Source organism: Piliocolobus tephrosceles, chromosome 19 (genome assembly GCF_002776525.5).
Source record: "Piliocolobus tephrosceles isolate RC106 chromosome 19, ASM277652v3, whole genome shotgun sequence".
NCBI lineage: Eukaryota > Metazoa > Chordata > Mammalia > Primates > Cercopithecidae > Piliocolobus > Piliocolobus tephrosceles.
In genome coordinates, this window is record NC_045452.1 from 44,418,771 (window position 1) to 44,442,322 (window position 23,552).

At 45.5% G+C, this 23,552-nt stretch overlaps 1 protein-coding gene across 2 annotated transcripts in view; it reads right to left on the reverse strand.

Annotated features, from left to right (window-relative positions):
• CLIC6 (chloride intracellular channel 6) overlaps positions 1 to 22,060 on the reverse strand; it is a 46,108-nt gene extending 24,048 nt beyond the window's left edge. For both annotated transcript variants that reach the window (XM_023189469.1, XM_023189459.1), the window contains exon 1: positions 20,807 to 22,060. In XM_023189469.1, the coding sequence (XP_023045237.1) occupies positions 20,807 to 22,060 (1,254 nt within the window). The remainder of the gene's footprint in view (positions 1 to 20,806) is intronic.
• Positions 22,061 to 23,552: the final 1,492 nt, after the last annotated feature.

Sequence of the window (23,552 nt, forward strand, 5' to 3'; positions counted from 1 at the left end):
CCTGGAATACTGAAAAAATGGCAACCTAAGATACTAAAAAGATGTGGATTGCTAAATTAAAGTTATCAATAGATCTCATTGAAAAGTTTTGCTTCATTTTAAAGGGCAAATAGAACAAGAGCCACCTCTAGTCAATTACGTCATCAGTTTCTCCTGCAGTTGCCTTCCTTAATGGAACAATTTCAACAGAAAAAGCAAACAAATAAACGGCTCTCAGCACAAACAAAATTGCTTGCAAAGGAGCGAGGCAATTGCACACTGTGCTGTAGGACCCAATGCCAGATCAATAGTAGAGTGGCATGGTATTTTTCATTTAAATGCAAATTTAGTAAACCTTGCCCTATCTCCTCATGTTTAAGAAACCTAATCTGTATCAACCTGCTAGTTTTCCCCCCGACACTCCCTTTTTTTTTTTCCTGGCCACAGAGATTTAAAGGAAAGCCTGTATTACTAAACCAAAACTACGGGTTTCACAAGCTTTACACTTAAGCCAACCTGACATTTTGCATTGGTGAAAGGAGACAAAAGAATCAACCAGGAGTGCATAAAAATCATATTATGTATTAAACCGGAAAACTTGGCTTTAAGCTTCGAAAGCAGGAAAATCAGGGTCAGAATCAAAAAAAAAAAAAAAACAACAAAAAACAAACAAACAAACAAAAAAACTGTGGCATTTAGGAAAATCACAAAATTTTATTAGAACTGTTAATATGTTCAGAGGAGTGACTTCTCCAGTTTTAAGTGTTAGATTTCAGTTTTGCATTTCCTTGTAGCCTCTGAATCTTTACAAGTTAAAGGGTTCCCAGTTCACAAAAAATTTGTTTGCTAAACTTGAATGTTCTTTGTCAGCAAGCAAAGACATACAATACCTCCCCGTAGAAGTCAGCAATTTAAAGAGAGAGCTTTAGGATACCTCAGACATTATGGAATTATCTGGAAACTTTACCTTCCCCCATTTTCCACTGTGAGTGACTACAACTATATTGTATGGCCTGGTTTGACCCACACAAGAGGAAGGCCATGGCCCAAGACCAAAGGGGATCAGCTGCTCTCCAAACAAGAAGAAACACCAGCCTGGTTGGCCAAAGCTAACACTCTGGGCTTTATTATAAGGAATTCTTTTCTGTGCCACATGTTTTCTTTGGGGGGGTGGGCATACATTATAACTCCCTTTCCACCCTCACCCTGGGGAAAAGAAAAGGAGGGGGCACCTATACTATTTCAGGATTCCCTACCCCTGACCCAGCCTGAAATCAGCCTCATGTAATTGTCCACAAACCAATTGAGGAGCAGATATTCAAAGGCTCCTGTTTTCAAAGGGGGCAGTTATGCTCAGTGAGCAGGAAAGCAATGTCCCTAACTGGCTACAAATTACATGGTGAACACAGCAACCCAGTGTCAGGGTGATGAGTCACTTCATCTGCCACATGCAGACAAACCCACCTACACCACACAAAGGAGAGGCTGGGATTTTCCAAATAAGTTCATGTGTCACCCCAAAAGCCCATCTAGGCAAGTTCGGTGACTTAAGATATTGCCATATTTCAGTCCTGTGTTAAGCGGTAAAGCAAAGTAAGGCTTTAGAAAACTGGAATTCGAAAAGCAGGCAATAAGATGTTGTTCTCTACAGAGAATAACTTGCAAATATCTTACAATAAGGTGCCAGCAGGCAATTAAACTGGAAAAGATATGTGCTCTGTATTTTGAGAAGAAAATGTCATGTGACCATAACCTGGCTGTGCTGTGGGGTGACAGCACTGGCCTACAGGCTGATCCTGCACACCTGGATATCCAGGCAGCACTGTGCCCTCACCCCCTCTGACCTGTGAGCCCGACCAGAGAAAGACGCCCACTCACCCCACCCTCACCCACAAGAGGTCTGTCCTTTGTCAGGGAATATACAAGGGTCTGGACATTCCTGCCGCAAGTTCCAAACAAGTTCCTGTGATCCAACTATGAGAAACAGACTCAGAAAATCAAGCAAGTCTTTTCCAAGAATAAAGAAGAAGAAACTTGTCTAGCCTCAAGACTAGAGAGCTAGAGTCAGAATGGCTCCTAAAAGGAAAGAAGAATCTGTTCAGATAAGACAGTGTGGAGCAAGAAGCATAATTTCACGCTGTGTTGGGGTGAATCAAAGATGATAAAGCGTTTAGGGAAATATCAGAGAGCCAGCAAAGACATGGAGTTGTCTGAAAACTTCTGCCAAACCTAAGAAAAATTGAAAAGAAAAATCTTTGGCAGCCGCAGTCCCCAGAAAAGGCCCCAGCCTGACATTGCACAGCGTCTCAGGGTGCATTTGTATTCCAGTCTGCACCGGGGAGTTTAGCGCCCCTGGAGCTATGTCAAGCAGTACCAATGGACACCAAATCCATCTGGCCCCAGATGGTTCTCAGGAAAAGAAAAAAAAGCTTCAAATCCCTTAACCCACCAAATGAGACACTTGTTAGAGCACCTTCCATATAAGAAAGTGAACTTGCAGTGAGAATGAGCAGGACATAATAATAAACAATAATACCCCGAACGGTAGTGAGATGCAAGGCAGGTGCTTTGAAACAGACCGTGGAAACCACCTCTGGTGGTGTTCTGCATGCACCTCCCAATTCCCAAAGGAAAAACATCATTCTTCATCCAAGTGCCTTCGAACACGAGATCATCTGGCCTTCCCCGATGCCAACACGCACATGTGGGGTTGTGCTGAGCACTGACAGCGTCTTCCTAAGAGTGGGTCTCACCACGACTGCTGGGGGTGTGGAAAACCAAAGGGGAGGTGCAGTGCCCAGAAATCCATCTCCTTCTCTGCTCCACCCTCTCCCTGCATCTGAAACTGCAGTTCATGAGGAAGAAACAAGAGGGCTGTTGGCTTCAAAGATGCAGGTGTGCGCAGCGTCCTCCTCAGGCAAAGGAAGAGTAAAGAAGGAGCCCTTCGCTCTCTCTCTGAAAAGCGAGACAGCTGGTTCACCTCATTCCCTCACCCCACACTGAAAGCAGCTTCATAAAAGTGCCCTGAGAGATTAGAAAGGAAGATCCTGGCTGGACAAGTGGCTCACACCACCACACCTGACCTATTTCACAATTTCTAGAAGGGACTCGGACACCTTCGAAGGAGTCATAGAATACAAGCAGGCTTCTTTGGGGGAAATTCTGACATTGTGGCCATCAGAATTTGCTACTTCAGCTCAAATTCTAGAATTTCTGTCTCTCTTTAGAGACAAGTCAAGTCTCCCTTAAAGGAGGAGGAAAATTAGTCTCATTGCATCCCAGTCATGAGACCCACTGCTGAGGTCCGCTCAATTGTCTCCCTGCACCCTCTGCCCAAGCCTTTCTCAGCTCAGTCACCTTCTCCCTTCTTCCTCTACAGTCTATATTAGCCAGCTATAGACCCTGGCTGGTCTTATCCCCCACCTCTTGGTTAGGTGCAGGATAGAGCCACGTGGGATGGGGCAGGCATCAGGCCATCCTGCAATGAAAGGGGCAAGGGCAGAGCAGATGGAGCACACGGGGCATCTGTGCAGACCATCTGCAAGGCGTCTCCGCTTCTTAGCCTCTCTGCAAGGCCAGGGGAACACTAGCCATATAGGAGACCACCCGGGTGGCCCATTATTCTTCGTCTTTTGTCTTCCGTCGCCTGCCCTCTAGTGGGTAGAAAAAAATAGCCAGCGAGGACAGCAACAGCCAACAAAATCCAGCAGGAGAAATAAGGCTCCTAGCACATTAAGAGTCAAACCAATAGTGGGGGACGGCGGGCAGGGAGGGGCTGGTCCTCTCTCTTGCCACACTGATGAGGAATGAGGGGAAAGAACATTGTGTCCCCTTGTTTTCACATCTTTGCTAGTATTGTCCACTGTTATTATACCAGCTCAACCCATGACACGAATAGCAGGCATCACACTTCTTGTAAGTCTATAAAGGAAACCTGTATCATCATTGCAGCAAGGCCTATTTTAGAAAAGAATTTTTTTTTGGAAATAAATAAAAGTCCTCACTTTCTAGACTGACTTTGTTTTCATGCTCAACCTATCCTTTAGACCATACCCCCAGTGGAGCGGACAGCTCCACCCGGTGGTCATTGTCTGCAATTATCAGTAAAATTTGTCCAGATTCCTCGCTCCAGGCCATAAAAGGAGCTAGGCTTTCCCTTAAAACAGACTTCTCACTCTTCATTAAAACTTAGAAATTAACTTTATTCACCCCTACATTTAGATGCTAAGAAATATATTTTAGATCTTAACACTTTCAAAATAGGTCTAAATATTTCAAAAAAACCTACTAATCCTAAACATATTCCCAAGTATGTATTTTTTCTTTTCAGCTGTTGTAACAATTAATTTATTATTCAATGGATTAAGTGGGTGACTACCCTTGATCCACATTGATTAATTACTGAACCACATTGCTCCTAGCTTTCAGTTTTAGCAAAAGGCTTAATTATGTTAGTGTTCATTGTAACAGCAGGTAGAATCAAGGCATAAGAAGTCCTTGAACAAACAAACTGGTATTTGCCATCTACTCTCACATATGAAGTATGCTTTAAAAACTCCAGGGCTATTTTTAATCCATATTTAATAATATGGCCTGATACCAACTGAAGCTTTTACATGGAGATGAAAAGCTTATTTCCTTGTGAAATTCTCACAAGGAATTATTGCAACAAAGGAACATCTTGTTCTAGAAAGCCTGCTTAATAATGCAGCCTGTTTTTATATACCCCCGTGGTTTAGGTTCTTGAATGACAGAGTAGTCCAATCCCTACAGTGACTCAAAAGGGAAAAAATGCGGGCACCAAAAGGAATGACTGGCTGTGTGGAGCCTCCTTCCTTTCCTCTGATTGCGCCCTCCCCCTTGGAACTGCTTTCAACTGTTACTCCACACCTCCCATCCGGCCCTGTCTTTTCACCCACTCAGATTTCACTAGCTTGGAGGAGACATCAGTCATGGCATATCCCAGTCACCAATTGCCACTTAACAAATTACCCAAAATTTATCAGCCTAGAGTACCTGGTTTATTGTACCTCATGATTTTGTGAGTGAAGGATTTGAGTGAGGTTTGCCTGGGTGATCCTTTTGTTCCATGTGGCACTGATGAAGGTTACTCAGCAGTGTTCCGCCAGCAGATGGGCTGATCTGAGATGCCAAGACAGTTTCATACACATGCCCAGTGTCTTGTGGATGGTCTGGTCTGAGGAGGCCAAGACAGCTTCACACACATGCCCAGCATCTTGTAGAGATGGCTGGAAGGCTGGGCTCACCTATGATTGTCAAATGGAGTACCTACAGGGAGCCCCTCCAGCATGGTGACCTCAGGATGGTCAGTGAATAAGGCAGAAGCCACACAGTCTTGCATGACAAAAATCACCCAGCATCGGGTACACTATATTCTACTGGTTACCAAGTAGTCACTAAGGTCAGGCCCAATTCAGAGGGAAGAGAATCAGACCTCACTTCTTAATAGTATTAAATTAATAGTATTAAAGAAATGGCAGCCATCTTTAATCCACCACACCATGTGATTCCAGGCTGTGCCAAAATGCTCACAGCATATGTTTTTGGTTTTGGATTTTTGTTTTGTTTTGTTTTGTTTGACACGGAGTCTCACTCTGTCACCCAGGCTGGAGTGCAGTGGCGCCCAGGCAAACCTGGCTCAAATCCTCGCTCAGCTCACGGCAACCTCAGCCTCCTGGGTTCAAGCGATTCTCCGGCCTCAGCCTCCCAAGTAGCTGAGGCTACAGGCACCCGCCTAATTTTTGTATTTTTAGTAGAGACAGGGTTTCACCGTGTTAGGCAGGCTGGTCTTGAACTCCTGACCTCATGATCTGCCCACCTCGGCCTCCCAAAGTGCTGGCGTTACAGGTGTGAGCCACTGTGCCGGCCAAAGCATATATTCTTAATTATATTAATAAATGCTTTGAGCATTTTAGTTATGTACTAACTTGAACTGGCTTAACCCATTTATGCCTGAGGTTGCAAATTTTTTGTGTGAAAAAGCAGACCTTGGCGATGACCTTGAGCAGTAGGATATAAATAACTCCCACAAGCTTAGTGGTCCAGTAATGGAACACTAGGCATCAATGGGTTAAGAAAACCTTAGTAGTGTCTGAAAGCAATGGAGTTGTTGTTTTGTACTCAGCCGTGGGTGGTGCTACATATGTGCAGGACTTCCCTTAGCAAGAGCCTCAATGCCTGGAGACTGGCAGATCATTCTTGCTTTATTGCTGTTATTTATGATTCAAATAATCATAATATATTCGTGAAAAGGGCAGCTAACAAAAACAAATGCCCCCTCCATGTCTAATGTGTTCATGCCTCTGAGTTTTTTTTTTTTGAGACGGAGTCTTGCTCTGTGGCCCAGGCTGGACTGCAGTGGCCGGATCTCAGCTCACTGCAAGCTCTGCCTCCCGGGTTCACGCCATTCTCCTGCCTCAGCCTCCCGAGTAGCTGGGACTACAGGCACCTGCCACCTCGCCCGGCTAGTTTTTTGTATTTTTTTGGTAGAGACGGGGTTTCACCGTGTTAGCCAGGGTGGTCTCGATCTCCTGACCTCTTGATCCGCCCGTCTCGGCCTCCCAAAGTGCTGGGATTACAGGCTTGAGCCACCGCGCCCGGCCTTCTGAGTTTCTTTAAGCATTGGATTATCTGTTTGGCGAGTTACGTAACACAAAGAAGCCTCTGAGTGCAACCTAAAACTTCATCCAGTTTGATCATTTATGGGAAGAGAGTTGAAGGTATCCAACCCGGAGTTAAAACAAAGAGAACAAAGCTGGGGGAGAGAGTTATTTCTTTCCGAGGTTCTTTGAACTCACCTCCAAGGCTCTGACACCAAAGGCACCAAAAAAGTGTTGATTTTTCTCATTTAGGGAGAAAGGGTGTCACTGGATCTCCAGACCAATAACACCTTTAGTTTGTGTGGCCTTCAAAGCAGATGATGGCTGTGATGTGCCCAGTATCTTGGACAGGTCATTTGGCCTTCATGCTAAGTACCCCATTAGAATATCATTGTGTGTTCCAGCCAGGGAATAAAACAGTGTCCTCCCTGCTCTGATTCGTCATCCCCATGTCCCCAGGTGGCTAGAGGAGGACCAGGGTCACTGCTGGGGGAACTGCTGGAGTGCATATGAGCTTCCTCCTACTGGACTGCAGCATTCTACACCCCACCACCATCATCCCACCAAAGCTAGGAAAATAAAAGTATAAAGCCTGAACAATGGGTCCAGGCTTTCTTCTCTCTCAGCAGCCAGCCACCCTCCCCAGTGGAGTCTCCCTAGCTGGAAGGCAAAATCTAGGTTTATGGAAGAGGACCTGACTGCCTGGCTTCTCCAGGATAGTTCTGAACTCTCACACCTGGAAACCAAAAGGGTGCCATGGAACTGACAGCTACTTCATCAGCACTGTGGTGCCTCTCCTTTGTAAAAATAAGTGCTGCCCCTTAGAGATCAAGAAATAACTGCAGAAAGGAGACATGGAATGATCTAGGTCACACTTCCAGGTCCTCCTTGCTTGTGTACTATAATTACAGTGATTTATTTTCCTCTCTCTCATTTTGGCCTTTACTTACACTCCTCACTGTAGTCTCCTACCATAGAAAGAGAAGGAAGGAAATACTCTTTCACATGCCATAGTACTTTAATAGCTGTTGAGTTAGTATGCTCAAAGTTAATGTCTGCAAACACAATCTGGCTGCTGAGACATCACTGGTTTAGGTGAAAAAGAAGTTATGAGATAGTAATATAAAATTACATTCAACAAAATATATAATTAAAAACTGACCACCTGACAGAGTAGCTATTTCTACATGGCTGCCATTCATCTGTTGTGCAGATAGATTGATAAACGGATTCATATTCCAATAGAGGGGCATATGGCAGGGGGCCAGGCCTCATGGTCAGAGATCTAGAATCTAACTTTCCCCTAGACTGTTGTCACTGCCCAGCCTGCCAGGCTGCTCTTCCCACCTAGCCCAGCAATCTCCTGTGGTCTCCATCCTCATGTTGCATGGTAGTTGTTTTTTTCTGGATCACTGTCTAGGTTGAAGTTCTCCAGAAAAGCAGGGGCTGTGTTTGTTCTAATCACTGTTACACCCCCAGCCCTAAGCACAATGTCTGCTACTTGGCAGGTAACCAATAAATGTTTGTTTTAAATATACATCTGGGTGCAAAACAACACTTGGTAGTGTGAAGGACAAAAAAAAAAAGCAGCTTTTACTTCTCCCTACTTCAATAGACTCAACTTTTATGTGAACAGCCATATACTATTAAAAGAAGAGAAACAGTGAGTTGAAGGATAAAATCCACAAACGTAGTAAAAACCTGGAATATGTCAACAGAGTCTGTTTTCCACAAAAGCTTCAAAATTATTTTTTAAACAACTTTTGATATTTGAGCATTTCAGTTTTCCCTCTGTATTAGTCCATTTTCACACTGCTATAAAAACTACCAGAGACTGGGTAATTTATAAAGAAAAGAGGTTTCATTGACTCACAGTTCCACATGGCTAAGGAGGCCTCAGGAAACTTACAATCATGTTGGAAGGTGAAGAGGAAGCAAGGCACTTCTTACATGGCAGCAGGGTGGGGATAAGGGGGAGTGCCACACTTTTAAACCATCAGATTCATAAGAACTCACTCACTATCATGAGAACAACATGGAGGTAACTGCTCCCACGATCCAATCACTTCCCACCACATCCCTCCCTCAACATGTGCAGATTACTTTGAGATGAGATTTGGATGGGGACAAAGAGCCAAACCATATCACCCTCCCACTCCTTAAACATAAGCTATAGGTAGGCTTCATTGTCCTCCACAATTCTCTGGATCTCCTCATTCTCTATAAATTTTGGTCAATTCTTTCAACAGACCAGAGCACAAATAGACCATCTGGCTAAGAGACACAACCTCAGAGATAATATTTTTATATCACTGCATCACAGGCGATATTTTCACAATGGTTTTGATTTGTGGGAATCAAATAGATTTCAGTGAATAGTATACAAAGATCAAAGTGATATATCTTACATTTGAAGATGGGGTGATATAGGCATGAAGTGATCCTGCTATCTATACAGTTTAAACTTTGTTTTGAAAAGGGATTCTTACCATGTCACATGGAGTTTCATTCTAAAAGGGCATATGCTTGATAAACTGTAACTGTTAATTAAAAATAGAGGGAAATGGGGAGGACTGGAAATACCTGATTCTTCAGTATTTAAGAAGTTATAGAGTGTAAAGTAAAGCAACATTTAAAGATGTCAGTGAATGAAGTTGGAGATTCTAAGAGTGCCATCATCATCCACACTTTGCTTTCCCATGCATCAATTACAAGAAATTACTAAGACTAAAAGGATAAATTTTCCAGTGCAAACAGCGCATTCCTATAAAAATGTATGGAACACATATGACAGACAAAAGTCTAACTTCTTTAACATAAAAGTCAGAAAGCATACGTCAAAAGCCCATTTGAAAAGTGCAGAGAACATAAGCAGCCAGCTCACAGAAAAACAAATATCAATATATAAAAGTATACTTATTTACTTTTTAAATATATAAAAGTATACTCAACCTCACACATAATAAAATAAATGCAAATTACATGACAATGGACATCATTTTCACCTCTCAGATTCAAAATATTTGATAATACCTCAGCAGAGAAGTTTGGGGAAATAAGCATGGCACTGATATAGAGTCAAAGGAGCATTACATGGTAGCACCTCTTTGAAGAGGAAATTTGGTAATGGTTATCAAAAGCTTAAATATGCACATCCTTTCCCCTATCAATGCCATTTCTAAGAGTTTAGCTCCTATATACTACTATACATCTGCGGAGGGATATTCACTATACCATTATTTAACATATCAAAAAGAGGAAGCTACCTAAACAACTACCTATGGGGAAATGATTATAGAGTATATGCATCACCAGAATACTATGACATTTTTCACAAGAATGTGACAGAGCTAGAGGCACTGATAAGGAGCAATTTCCAAGACATATTGTTAAGGGAAGAAAGCAAGATGTAAACCAATGTATTTCTGGTGTACTATTTTTTGTGAAAAAAAAAAAAAAAGGTGGTGTTTTAAAAATTTGTCCACAAATTCTTTGCCTTTTCTTTTAAGTGGTGGAGTCTAACTCCATTTTCCTTGAGGACTGGACTTAGTGATCATATTTCTAATGAATAAAATAAGGCAGAAGTTACAGCATGTGACTTCTGAGACAAAGTCATAAGAGGTATTATGGCTTCTTCCTTGGTCTCTCTTAGATCCCTGCTCGGAAAAAGCCAGATGCCATGTTGTGGGGACACTAAAGAAGGCCTATGAAGAGGCCCACATGGTAAAAAACTAACTGCACCTCCTGCCAAATAACATGTGAGTCAGTCATCTTGAAAGTGGATTATCCAGCCCTAATAAGTCCTTCAGATGAGACCATGGCCCTAGCCCCAATCAGTCCTTCTAATGAAACCACAGCCTAAGCCCCAGTTAATCCTTCAGATGACATCACAGCTCTAACTGTCATCCTCACTGCAACCACATGAGCCAGAACTACCCAACTGATAAGGTTTGGCTCTGTGTTCCCACCTAAATCTCACCTTGAATTATAATAATCACCATGTGTCAAGGGCAGGACCAAATAGAGATAATTGAATCATGGAGGCAGTTTCCCGCATGCTGTTCTTGTGATAGTGAGTGAGTTCTTATGAGATCTGATAGTTTTATAAAGGGCTTCCCCCTTCACTCAGCACTTCTCCTTCCTGCTACCATGTGAAAAAGGGCATGTTTTCTTCCCCTTCTGCCATGATTGCAAGTTTCCTGAGGCCTCCCCAGCCATGTAGAACTGTGAGTCAATTAAACTTATTTCCTTTATAAATAACCCAGTCTCAGGCAGTTCTTTATTGCAGTATGAGAATGGGCTAATACAGTAAATTGGTACTGAAGAGAGTGGGATGCTGCTATAAGGATACCTGAAAATGTGAGAGTTACTTTGGAACTGGAAAATAGACAGAGGTTTGAACAGTTTGGAGGGTTCAGAAGAAGACAGGAAAATGTGGGAAAGTTTGGAACTTCCTAGAGATTTGGAGGGCTCAGAAAACAGGAAGGTGTGGGAAAGTTCAGAACTTCCTACAGACTTGTTGAGTGGCTTTGACCAAAATGCTGGTAGTGATATAGACAATGAAGATCAGATTGAGTTGGTTTCAAATGTGGGTGAGGAACTTATTGGAAGTTGAAATAAAGGTGACTCTTGCTTTGCTTTAGCAAAGAGACTGGCAGCATTTTGCCCCTGCCATAGAGATCTGTGGAACTTTGAACTTGAGAGAGATAATTTAGGGTATCTGGCGGAAGAAATTTCTAAGTGACAAAGCATTCAAGAGGAAGCAGAGCATAAAAGTTTGGAAAATTTGCAGCCTGATGATGTGATAGAAAAGAAAAACCAATTTTCTGAGGAAAAATTCAAGCCTGCTTCAGAAATTTGCATAAGTAACAAGGAGCTAAATGTTAATGACCAAGACAATGGGGAAAAATATCTCCAGGGCATGTCAGCAACTTTTGTGGCAATCCCTCCCATCACAGGCCTGGAAGTCTACTAGGGAAAAATGGTTTCATGGGCCGCAGGCCCCCCTGCTGTGTGCAGCCTAGGGACTTAGTGCCCTGCATCCCAGCTGCTCCAGCCATGGCTAAAAGGGGCCCAGGTACAACTCAGGCCATTGCTTCAGAGGGTGCAAGCCCCAAGCCTTGGCAGCTTCCAAGTGGTATTGGGCCTGCTGGCACACAGAAGTCAATAATTGAGGTTTAGGAACCTCTGCTTAGATTTCAGAGGATATATGGAAATGCCAAGATGTCCAGGAATAAGTTTGTTGCAGGGACAGAGCCCTCATGGAGAACCTCTGCTAGGGCAGTACAAAAGGGAAATGTAGGGTCAGAGCCCCCACACAGAGTCCCCACTGGGGCACTGCCTAGTAGGGCTGTGAGAATAGGGCCATCATTCTCCAGCCCCCAGAATAGTGGATCCACCAATAGCTTGCACTGTGCACCTGGAAAAGCCACAGACACTCAAGACCGGTCCATGAAAGCAGCCAAGAGGGATGCTGTACCCTGCAAAGCCACAGGGGTGGAGCTGCCCAATGTCATGGGAGCCCACCTCTTACATCAGTGTGACTGGGACTGAGACACGGAATCAAAGGAGATCATTTTGGAACTTGAAGGTTTAATGACTGCCCTACTGGATTTCAGACTTACATGGGACCTGTAGCCCCTCTGTTTTGGCCAACTTCTCCCATTTGGAATGGTTGTATTTACCCAATGCCTGTACCCCCATTATATCTGGGAAGTAACTAACTTGCTTTTGATTTTACAGGCTCATAGGTGGAGGAGACTTGCCTTGTCTCAAATGAGACTTTGGACTTGGACTTTTAAGTTAATGCTGGAATGAGTTAAGACTTTGGGGAGACTTTTGGAGGGGCATGATTGTGTTTTAAAATGTGAGGACATGAGATTTGGGAGGGGCCTGGGTGGAATGATATGGTTTGGCTGTGTCCCCACCCAAATCTCACCTTGAATTGTAATAATCCTCATGTGTCAAGCACAAGACCGGGTAGAGATAATTGAACCATGGGAGAAGTTTCCCCCATGCTGTTCTCGTGATAGTGAGTGAATTCTCACCACATCTGATGGTTCATAAGGAGCTTCCCCTTTCGCTTGGCACTTTTTCTTCCTGTAGCCATGTGAAGAAGGATGTGTTTGCTTCCCCTTCTGCCATGATTGTGAGTTTCCTGAGGTCTCCCAAGCCATGCAGAATTGTGAGTCAATTAAACCTCTTTCCTTTATAAATCCAGTCTTGGGCAGTTCTTTATAACAGCGCGAGAACTGACTAAGCAACTCACAAATCCCATCTAAGCAACTCACAAATTCCTGACCCAGAAAAACTGAATAATAAATGTTTGTTGCTTTAAGGTTCTAGGTCTTGGGACAATTTGTTACACAGCAATAGATAGTACAGTGAGGATAAGTTTGAATTTGCATAGAATATCTCTGGAAAAATATTTGGTGGGTATCTCTAGGGAGAAAAATTGGGAGGCTGGGCTTCATGGGTGAAAGAAGACTTAATTATCATTATATTATACCTTTTTATATTTCTAAATTTTACTATTCCAATGTATTATCTTTTCCAAAAAAATGGTAGGTAGATTTTACAAAATAATCTCATGGACTACATAAATATGTTATACTAAAATTTGTATAAATATATTTAACCTACATTTTATTTTGACTTTATATAAATCAAAATTTTTATGGTTTTTGTAGACAAAAAAAATTCTAACAATACATAGATGTTTAGTGTCTTAAATATTTCTTACTCACTGTGAAAGAGCTTGCTGGTTCTTTCGTCTACAACTGTTCTCCATTTTCCTTCTAAATTGAACTTCAATTTTGTGTGAATGGCATTGTATCTAGCCCCAGATGATGAATAAAAGTAGGTATAAGCTAGAAGTCAGTAAACTTTCTCTTAAAGGGCCCAGTAATAAATATTTTGGGCTTTGTGGTCCACAGAGTCTCTGTAGCAACTATTCAACTCCGCTGTTGGAGAGTAAAAGGAGTCATACAGGATACGTCAAAAAACAAGCATGGCTGGGTTCCAAAAAAGGTTTGTTTATGGGCCCTGAAATGTGAATTTCATGTATTTTTCATAAGTCATGAATTATTCTTCTTTTAATGTTTTCCAGCCATTTAAAAACGTAAGTCATTCTTAGGTTGTAGGTATACAAAAACAGGTGGCAAGCTAGATCTGACCTGCATGCTACAGTTTGCTAACCCCTGGTATATATAAGCCAATCTCATACCCTTGTGCTTGTAAAAGGCCTGGAGGGAATTGGGGCATAGAATCCAGTTCCAGCCACTAGACACAGGAAAAGTCTGCTGCAAGAGTTATCAGGAGCATTTCTCCTCCCTGATGAAGGAAGAATGGGAATAAGAAGAAAACTCCTGACCCTTCCCTCTAGCTTCCTACTTGAGATATTGCTGGTCAGGATTTGATGCTTAAGGCTAAGGCAGCCATCTTTTGATGATACAGGGAGACAGAACACAATGAACTAATCTGTGCCCCTGATGACAGGGGTAAGATGCTTTATCCACCTATCTCTGGATTTCTTGTTGTATGAGAAAAGTAAACTTCTGATTAAAGGCACTTGTTACTGGATAGTTTATTAATTGCAGCTGACCACACTCTTAATGATGTTCTCTTCGACATTAAATACCATACTGTAGTATCAGCTGTGGCATAAGTATTATTTATAACCAACTCTTAATATACACCAAATTGTTAGCCCATTTGCCACCTAACTTGAGAGCAAAGGTTTGAAAGCTTGGCAGAGCAGATGGTCCCCCATGCAAGAGGAGGAAAAAGCAACAAGAGACTGTCTTAAATTCAAGACTGGGAAATTTTCATAGCAGCATTAAATGAAGTAGATTTTATACCTCAGCACCAACAGCTCCAAATTAAAATGCTGCTTTCAGAAGGAGGAAGTGGGCCTGTCAGTACGAGCATGGATTTTAGCCGAAGAGGGACTTAGATACCGTCTCCCTGTGGGGAGGAGAATGGGCTGACAAAAAGCATGGGGGTGGTTTTTTGGAAACTGTCTATGTTGTGAAGAAAATGTCTCCCCCAAGGTATAGGGTATAGTGCCCAGGTATAGGGCCCAGTTTATAAATCAACACTCAGGCGGAAAAAAAACAAATTAATGCTGGAAAATTTTAGAAGATTTGAATACCTTTGTAACTCTCACAAAAACTTTTTCTTTACTGAATATGACAGGATTTCAGAGAATGATAGACCAAAGATCACTTATTTTAGAAAATCTTGAAGAATCTATACCAGGCATTATCAGAGGATCCCACACTCTGTGGACTGGAAAGGAAAACGGTTTTGTCTCCCCAACTATAATTCAATCAACAACGATTTAGTGACTACCGCTGTGTCTGCAGGTCCTCCTGCTGCATGCTCCTATAGCCTGCTGCTCATCCTCCATCTCCCTTCCCTTCCTACCAGCATTAACTGGCTATCTGTTATGTGTCAAACAGCATGCAAAGGGCTAAAAGAACAATGATGGGAAAAACCACATGGCCTTTGCACTGCAGGCTTCCAGCGGAGATGCTATAGACATAATGTATTACATTGCCCCTTGTCTGTTTTCTGTGCTAGATGGTAAACGAGGACAAGAAGCTTGTCAGTCCTGCTTACCAATGTGTCCTCAGACTCTAGCACAGAGTCCAACACACAGTAGGTAATATATCCGTATGTATGGACCCATAGCGTGAGGATCCCCTTGAGCCTCAAGCACGGAGCGGAGTGTTGGCTTTTACATACTCCTTCCACTTCTAGGTTTTATCTAGGTATCTGAAAGGACACAATACATTTACATACCCAAAGACCCAGGGTAGTATTTCTGAAGGTTTTCTGTGGGTCTTTAGATATTCAAGGAAATGGGATATCTGAGTCAGCCGACAAAGGCTGGCTGTGTGAAACCAAGGACACAAAGGAAACCCCATATGAGGGGAGGAACTTGTGCTGGAGGTAAAGAGACACAGTTGCTTTCATGAAGCACATGGTCCATCAGCGCAGACAGAGACGGGAGCTGTGATGTGTGCACATGGCAGGAAATAGCTGCAAATTCCCAAAGCTACCAGCATCCTGTAACCCTGCTGCCAAGATGTCTTCATGGAAAAAGGTGGCTCTGTTTCTCTCACAAGGGACACTGGGCTGGGACAGTGGGGAACCAGTCATGTGTCTTACAAATCAGCCGTCCACCCAACCCACTATGTATCCGCACCAAAAAGCACAGTGGAGGGCCTGCCATGAGCCCACTGCAGTGGCAGGTGGTGAGAACAGAGAGGCAATGACGACAGGACTCTCATTGAGTGTGGCGGGGGTATCCCCACCCTCAGCGTGCATGTGCACACCCACACCTGTCTGTATGTAAGAGGTTATACAAAACATCATTCTCCACCTATTTCCACCCCAAGTAACCTGGTACTGATTTCATATATGTCATCTGTAAGCAGGTTTTCTAAGACAATAAAAAAAATTACAAAAAATTGTTTTTAGGCGAGAATTAAAGTCTCAGAAGTGCATCTTTGCTCACTTTCCTTCAGAACACATAGCACACATATAGTTGTGAAAATAACACCTCCCTTTCAAGCTCCCTGGAGACCCAGCCCCATAGAACAAATCTCAACATGCTCTCTCCCAGTGACATGTCCACAGAGAGCCACAGCTTACTGGTCTACCAGGAGTCCATCAGATGCTGGTCCTGGCTCATTCTTGCCCAGCTGTGTGGTGTGACAATGCTTGGAAGGCTCTTTTTTTTTTTCCTTTCTTTGGAGGGGCGGGGGCTGATTTCTGGATGACAGTGCTTATTCAAAGGCCATGTCCTTCTTGAGTTTTACTGTGTTTCATCAGGTCAGTTTCACCTCTTTGGAGAACGCACATGTGAATACAAAGGCAAGCTTTTTTAGCTCAGCAATAACTGTCTATTTACAGGTAAACAGGTGGTGTCCAAACCCTGGGTGGCCCAGGACTCATCACTGGTCAACACTGAAGTTTTTTAAAGTCATATCAAATCTGCCAGGAAAGCTGTAGCTCAGACTGTCCCATCCGAAGACCCTGACTCAAAGCTTACACGCCGGATTAGGGCAACCAAAGCTGTAAGCAAGACTTTTTTGGTGTGACTAAATCTCCACTACCGCTGAACTCCTTACTTCAGTGAAGTTCTTACTTAACTCTTTGCTGCTTGTTTTGCCTGTTGTTATTATGCTATATTGTGTGATTATGTTATTATGTTGTTACCCTTTGTTATTATGAGGAAAGAAAAAGAACCTTTCTTACTAAATATATTGCAGTTACCCTATAATTTGATGACAAATAATTAACGCTTCTTTGAGAAAACAAAACTAAAAGTTAGCATAATCAGCAATTAATTTACCACAAAATAATTTAAGGCCTTTCTTGGCTGGTGCTATATGTTCCTGGCTTTTGTACAAGAATATATCCTTGCATGCTTGTACAATAAAACAAACTGACGAATTAATAACATGACGACTCTCATAAAGATGGAGAATATATTAGATAGCTAATTAGAAGCAGATGTGGGGCAATTATTATTACATGTTACTACATAGTTAGCCATTACTTTTTGGTATATTTGTAACCAATATATTTATTTTTAACAAAATAAGAAGAGAGGTCAGGCATAGTGGCTTGTGCCTATAATCCTAGCACTTCGGGAGGCCAAAGTGGGAGGGTCACTTGAGCCCAGCAGTTGAAGACCCACTGGAGCAACAAAGTGAGACTTCTGTCTCTACAAAATTTTTTTTAAAAAAACTAGCTGGGTGTAGCGTTGCGTGCCTGTGGTCCCAGCTACTCAGGAGGCTGAGACAAGAGGACTGCTTGAGCGCAGGAGTTGGAGACCAGCCTGGGCAACATAGTAAGACCCTGTCTCAAAAAAAAAAAAAAAAAAAAAAAGGGAAGAAATGTGAAAGTTAGGAGTTCCCAAATAGAATATGGCCTAATTTTAAAATGTGTTTGTTCAGCTGTCATATGAAGGCTAGGAGAATGTTTGAAAGGATATTGCAGTATTTTCCTTTAAACCCAGCTGTGAATTCCACACTCCAGCTATGCCATAAAAACCTACCATGAGGACGCACCTAGGCGTGTTCACAAAACCCAGGTCAGGTGTCCACTGTAGAATAGAATCCAGACAAAACTGAGCTCAAACAAGGAGCCTAGAAAAGGCTAATTCTGGCAAAGAAGTCCTATTCTGAACTAATTTACAGATTTTACGTCAAGTATTTCAAACTCAGAAAATATGAGTCTAACGGGTGTTTGTTTAGTTTTGTTTTTTGCTTGTTTTTTGCTTTGGTGTCTGTCGTTTTTGTTTTGTTTCATTTTGTTTTCAAAGAGCATGATTGGTAGGATAAGAAGAAACTGAGACACAGTATCAATACTGTGAGGCTCATCATAAGTGGCCTCTCAGAAGTTAACCGGTGTGGGGTGGCTCAAGCCTGTAACCCCAGCACTTTGGGAGGCCAAGGTGGGTGGATCACCTGAGGTCAGGAGTTCGATACCAGCCTGGCCAACATGACGAAACCCCGTCTCTACCAAAAACACACACAAAAAAATTAGCCAGGCGTGGCGGCGCCCGCCTGTGGTCCTAGTGACTCAGGAGGCTAAGACACAAGAATCGCTTGAACCCAGTCTGCGGAGGTTGCAGTGAGCTGAGATGGCGCCACTGCACTCCTGTCTGGGTGACAGAGCAAGAACCTGTCTGAATTAAAAGAAAAAAAAAGTTAACCAATTTCATCACTTGGAGATCTATTTGTTTCCTTAAGAAAACAGAAGTTAACAGCTGAGCACCAAGTCGATCATCAGAACAAAACATTGTGGATAAGCTGCCCATCCCATCCCACTGCTGCTGCTAGGCCACATACTTCTGCCTACCCAAACTCCTCCCAAGCAATATTTGAGAAAACAAGTTGTATGAAAACGACTTTTCATAACATTCTTATCCCTAGAGATTGGAGGTAATTAGGTACCTAGAGGGATTTTCCCTAAAAATAAATAAAATAAATAATGGCAGGGATAACTGTTTCTGCGCAAAATCAAAGCAAGTGTATGGGAGCAACACAGATGTAACAATAGGAACTCACACGTGTACTGTGCTTATTTCCAGCCAGGCACTTTTCTAAATGCTTTCTGTAATCTAATTCTCTATTCCTCACGGTAACCTCAAGGGCTAGGTACTATTATTGTCCCCATTTTATCAATGGGACAACAATGATACCAAAAGGTTAAGTAACCTGCCCAAGGTCACACGGCAAGAAATTAGCAAAGCCAGGATTTGATCCCAGACCCACTGGCTCTAAAGTCCACGTTCTTGATCACCACACTAGCCAGCAGCCAGACACCCATTCAAGCCTTCACCACATCCCACACCTGTGTTCTGTGCTGGAGATACAACGATGAATTTCACACAGCTGAAGAAAGAGACATAGCAGGCTGAGGGCAGTGCCTTAACAGGGACATCTGACTGGGACTGGAAGAGATAACTCTTGGACTTGTGGCAGATAACCAGGCAGGAGGGCAGACAGGGGTGATGAGAAGAAACTGCATTCAGGCGGAGGGTACATAATGTACAAAGTTTCAAGGCAGGAAAGAATGTGGCTCCCTCAAGGAACAGTAAGTAGTTTAATCCAGCTGGCATAGCGAGACCACAGGTAACAGAGGGTGGGGACACCCAGCAAAGCTAAGCCAAGGCCAGAGAAAGGAGGCAGAAATAACATCACAAAGGGCCTGTGGGCTGCCTAAGCAGTGGGGATTTACCTAAAATTCTGCAATAAACAACTAAAGAATTTAACACTAAGAAATAAAATGATCAGATCTTGTCCACAGCTCACTGACTATTATAAAGAGACTGGATTGGAGAGGACAGAGAACTGAAACAGGGAGACTAATCAGAAGCTGTTACTGTACATCAAAACTGTGCTAAGAGGCTGTGTGCCAGAATCATGTAGCCCTACAACCAGAGCAACCGGAAATTTCTTAGTCCAAGGTGATGGAGAGGAGCAGATTTGGGGCCACACAGCAGCACTGCACTCCAGCTCTTCCCAGCAGTCTCCCAGGGACTGATGTCCTGAGGTTATGTCCCAGGGTCTTGAAAAAGGCCAGCCACAGCACCTTCTCGCTAGGGAAGTACACACCCCTTCTTTCCCAAGTCCCTCGCCACCCAAACAATTTTTAAAATTCTGATGTTAGTCACTTTCAGAGCATTTCCTTTTATTTATTAAAATGTGCTTGCGTTTCAGCCAGAAAGGTTTAGACGGTAACTGGTTTCTATAAGCTTCAAAGTATTTCTGAAGGATTATGATTCAGCATGCAATGCACATTCTTGACCTTATTATCTCCAGCTTTCCTGGGTCTGGCCAAAGGTCCTCAGAAAAGGCTTTTTAAACAAAGATCCTGGTGTGAACTGCTGCTGGACTTTGTTCTTTTATTTTTCATGCCTTGTAAATAATTCCTGTTTAAAATCAAAACTTTCTCAGTGGTGTCTCTACAGATTCCCCTACAGAATCCTTGCTGTCTTCCCATGTGAACTGAAGTTAAAAACATGACACACAAGCAGATGATGTTCAAGCCAACGGCATCTTGTATTCTTCCAAATTAAATGCTAAAACGTCCAATAAACACTATGTCAATAAGGCTCCACTTTCCCCCCTAAACGTGCATTGTTGGTTCTACCAAAATAGAATACCTTTTTGGAGTTGAAAACATTGACCAGCTTTGGGTCTCTGAGATTGAGTCTGGAAGGCACCTCCCACATTGAACCTACCTTCAAGTATTAAAGCTTCCTTTGGCAGAAATCTCTTTGAACACCAATAGGATGTGTTGCCTTTTTTTTTTTTTTTTTTTTTTAACTTTTTAGTTAATTCGTTAATAACCTCCTGACTAGCAGGGCCAGTTAGGATTTTCAGGACAAAGGACAGTGGGATGCTGAACCCACAACCCCACATCCTCATCGCCCCCCATCTCACTCTCCATTGCCCCCACACCCAAAGTCTTTGCTTCCAGACCATTGAGTCCTGCTGCAAATGCTCTGGAAACTCTTCTTTAGGAAATCCCTGCAGTCCCGCCTCCCTCCCGCGCATGGAAGCGCCTGGTGACAATCAGGACACCACCGAGGGCTCCTCCCAGCGCGTCCCTCTGCGGTCTGAGATGACTAAGACCTCGAATGGAAGGGGGTCGTCCTTAGAGTTCAGGGAAGCGAGCTTTACCTTGACGAAGAGGGTAATGTCGTGCTCCTGCCCCAGGGCCCGCTCCTCGGACGCCTCTCCGTCCTCCCGGCGGCCGTTCATGCGCGCGGCCTCGTCGCCAGCCTCGGCGGGACCCTCCTCGGCCAGGTGGTTGCTGAGCTGGGCTTCAGGCTCCGCGGCGCACCTGGAGGCCTCCTCACGTGGGCTGCTGTCGGGGAATTCCTCCTCGCCCCCAGCTGCGGCCTCCTCACTTGGCCCCTCCGGGCTCTGCTCTCGCCTCTCCTCTTCCTCCCCTGACTCCTGCTGGGGCCCATCCCCTACCCCGTCCTCGACAGCGTCTGCCCTCGCGTCCCCGGGGGCCGCTTCCTCGGACCCCTTTCCCCCCGGGACCTCCGTCTCCTCCGCTGCGTCCCAGGCGAGTTCACCAGGGCTGCGCCCCGCGCTCTCCCCGGCAGCGACCTCAATTGCCTCGGCCTGGGGCGGGAGGCTACGGTCCCCTCCTTCCTGCGGCTCACCCAAGACCTGGCGCGTCCCTCCTGCCGGACCCTCGGCGTCCATGCTGTCGCCCGCCGGGCACTCGGCTTCTTCCTTGTCCCCCGCAGGGTCCCCCGCTTCTACGCTGTCCCCCGCCGGACCCTTCGCGTCTACGCTGTCCCCCACCCGGCCCTCCGCGTCTACGCTGTCCCCCGCCGGGTCCTCCACTTCTACACTGTCCCCCGCCGGGCACTCCGCTTCTGCGCTGTCCCCCACCCGGCCCTCGGCTTCTATGTTGTCCCCCGCCGGGCCCTCCGCGTCTACGCTGTCCCTCGCCGCCCCGGGCGCGCTGCTTTCCGGGACCTCAGGTCTCTGCTCCGCCTCCTCCTGTCTCTCAGGGGCCGCAGAGTCCTCCGGCTCCCTCGGAGCCTCCCCGCGGGGCTCGCCCTGCGCGCAGCGCCCCGGGCTCGTCCCCTCCACCTGCTGCGCGCCGCTTGTCTCCTCCCCTCCCTGGGGCACCTGGGCAACCTCCGGGGCTCCCTCCTCGGCCTCCGCCTCACCGTGCGCCCCCGTCGTGCCCCGCGCCTCGGCCTCCGGGCCCCTGTCCGGCCCGCCGCCTCCCACCTCCTTCACCGCGGCCGCGCCCCCTGGCGCCTCCTCTGCGCCCTCGCTCCCCTCCGGCCCCACTGCCTCCCCGCCGGCGGATCCCGGCTCTCCGGGTCTCTCAGCCAGAGGCGCGGGGAGCTCCGGCGGCCCCTGAGGACCCGGGGCACCCCCCTCCGGCTCCGCGGCCTCGGCCATGTCCCCAGATCCCTGTCCTTGATCGGGACTCCTTCCTTGACCCTGCTTAGTGGTCGGTGGCGCTGGGCAAGGGGCGTGCTGCGGGGCCCTCTGTGCCCCTTGAAGGACGCCGGGTCAGGGCTCCGGCGGTGAAGGTTTAGCCGGGGTGCTGGGGCCTTGCGCGGGACCCGCAGGGCAAACTCCGCTTGGCGCCAAGCCTCTGCGCCCCTTCTGCCCAGCTGAAGCTCTCTGGACTCTTTGCTGGAGCTTCTCCCAGATTGCGCGTCTGCTTCCCACCCGGACCCCAATCTCGCCCTCGGGCCGCGGAGGTGCAGTGCAGGGTTGGAGAGGGCTGCTTCGCTCCTGCACCTTTAGAAGTGCCTGGCACGCTGTCCGCTGTCTGGGGTTGACCAGAAGTCCTTGGTGCCAACTCCATCCCCTGGGGCTTGGGCGGGGTTTGTCTTCCCCTCCTCCCTCCCATGTTTGGGTGGCCTAGGAGCTTGGCCAATGAACAGCCTTTCTCGTGACCCCTGTGGATGTTGATGAAAAGATTCTGGTTCTCCTGGCCACTTGAGTGTTCTCTGGAATGGCTTCAACTTCCAGAGTCATTTAAATCACCCGCCTCCAAACACACACCCCGATACCCAAACACCTAATCTCCACCTTACCGCAGGAGTGAAGCATCGAGCTCCCCCGGTACCCAGCTGAAGATGTCCACATTGTGCCAGGTGTCCAAGAGCAAGGGTGTAAATCCCGGAGAGAAGCAGGGGAGGCTCCGCTGGCCACCTTCCCATGTCTGCAGGGACCCCGGAGAGGTTCCAGAGGCCCCTCACATGGAGGCACAAAGAGCCAGTCGAGTTTCTCTGACCAGAGATGGGCGCTGTTGTCCATGAGGGGTCACTTCTCCGGGCCTGTCTAGAGGATCGTGGGAGCCCTGCGCTGGAGAAAAGGTTACACCCTCATCTCCCAGGTCTCTTAAGACTATAAGAGTCTGTATATCTTGCTGATTCTCCTAGATTTCTAAACTCACAACCAGTGCTTCTACCTCCAAGTTAAAAGCTTGGGGATCTGGAGGTGGAGAAAAGAAAATTCAAGATGTGAAAGAGGGGAGTGATGGAATTCCCTGGGTTAGGGCTCTCCCAGGATCACAGACCCAATACCTTCTCTAAAAAGGAAGTTGGTATGGTGAAAAGTCTGTCGTAAGCTTATTATAAGTCAGGCTACTTCTAGTGGGTTACCAAGAAACTGGATTACCCAAGGTGGCACTATGTAAACGTGGTGGAACGAGGATCCCAGCTCAGGATTGACGATTCGTCAGGCTTTATATGGCTTCGATATTGGCCTAAGATACATGAGCCCCTGGTGTCCACAGAAGGTTGTTTTGGTTGAAAGAGGTGGGGGTGTCTTTGATGTGGCTTGGGGCCACACCTTTGGCCATGAACAGAACGTGCCTCCTTCTAATTCCCATTGCTCATCACTAATGGACGACAGGACGGGAGCCCAGAGACAGCCA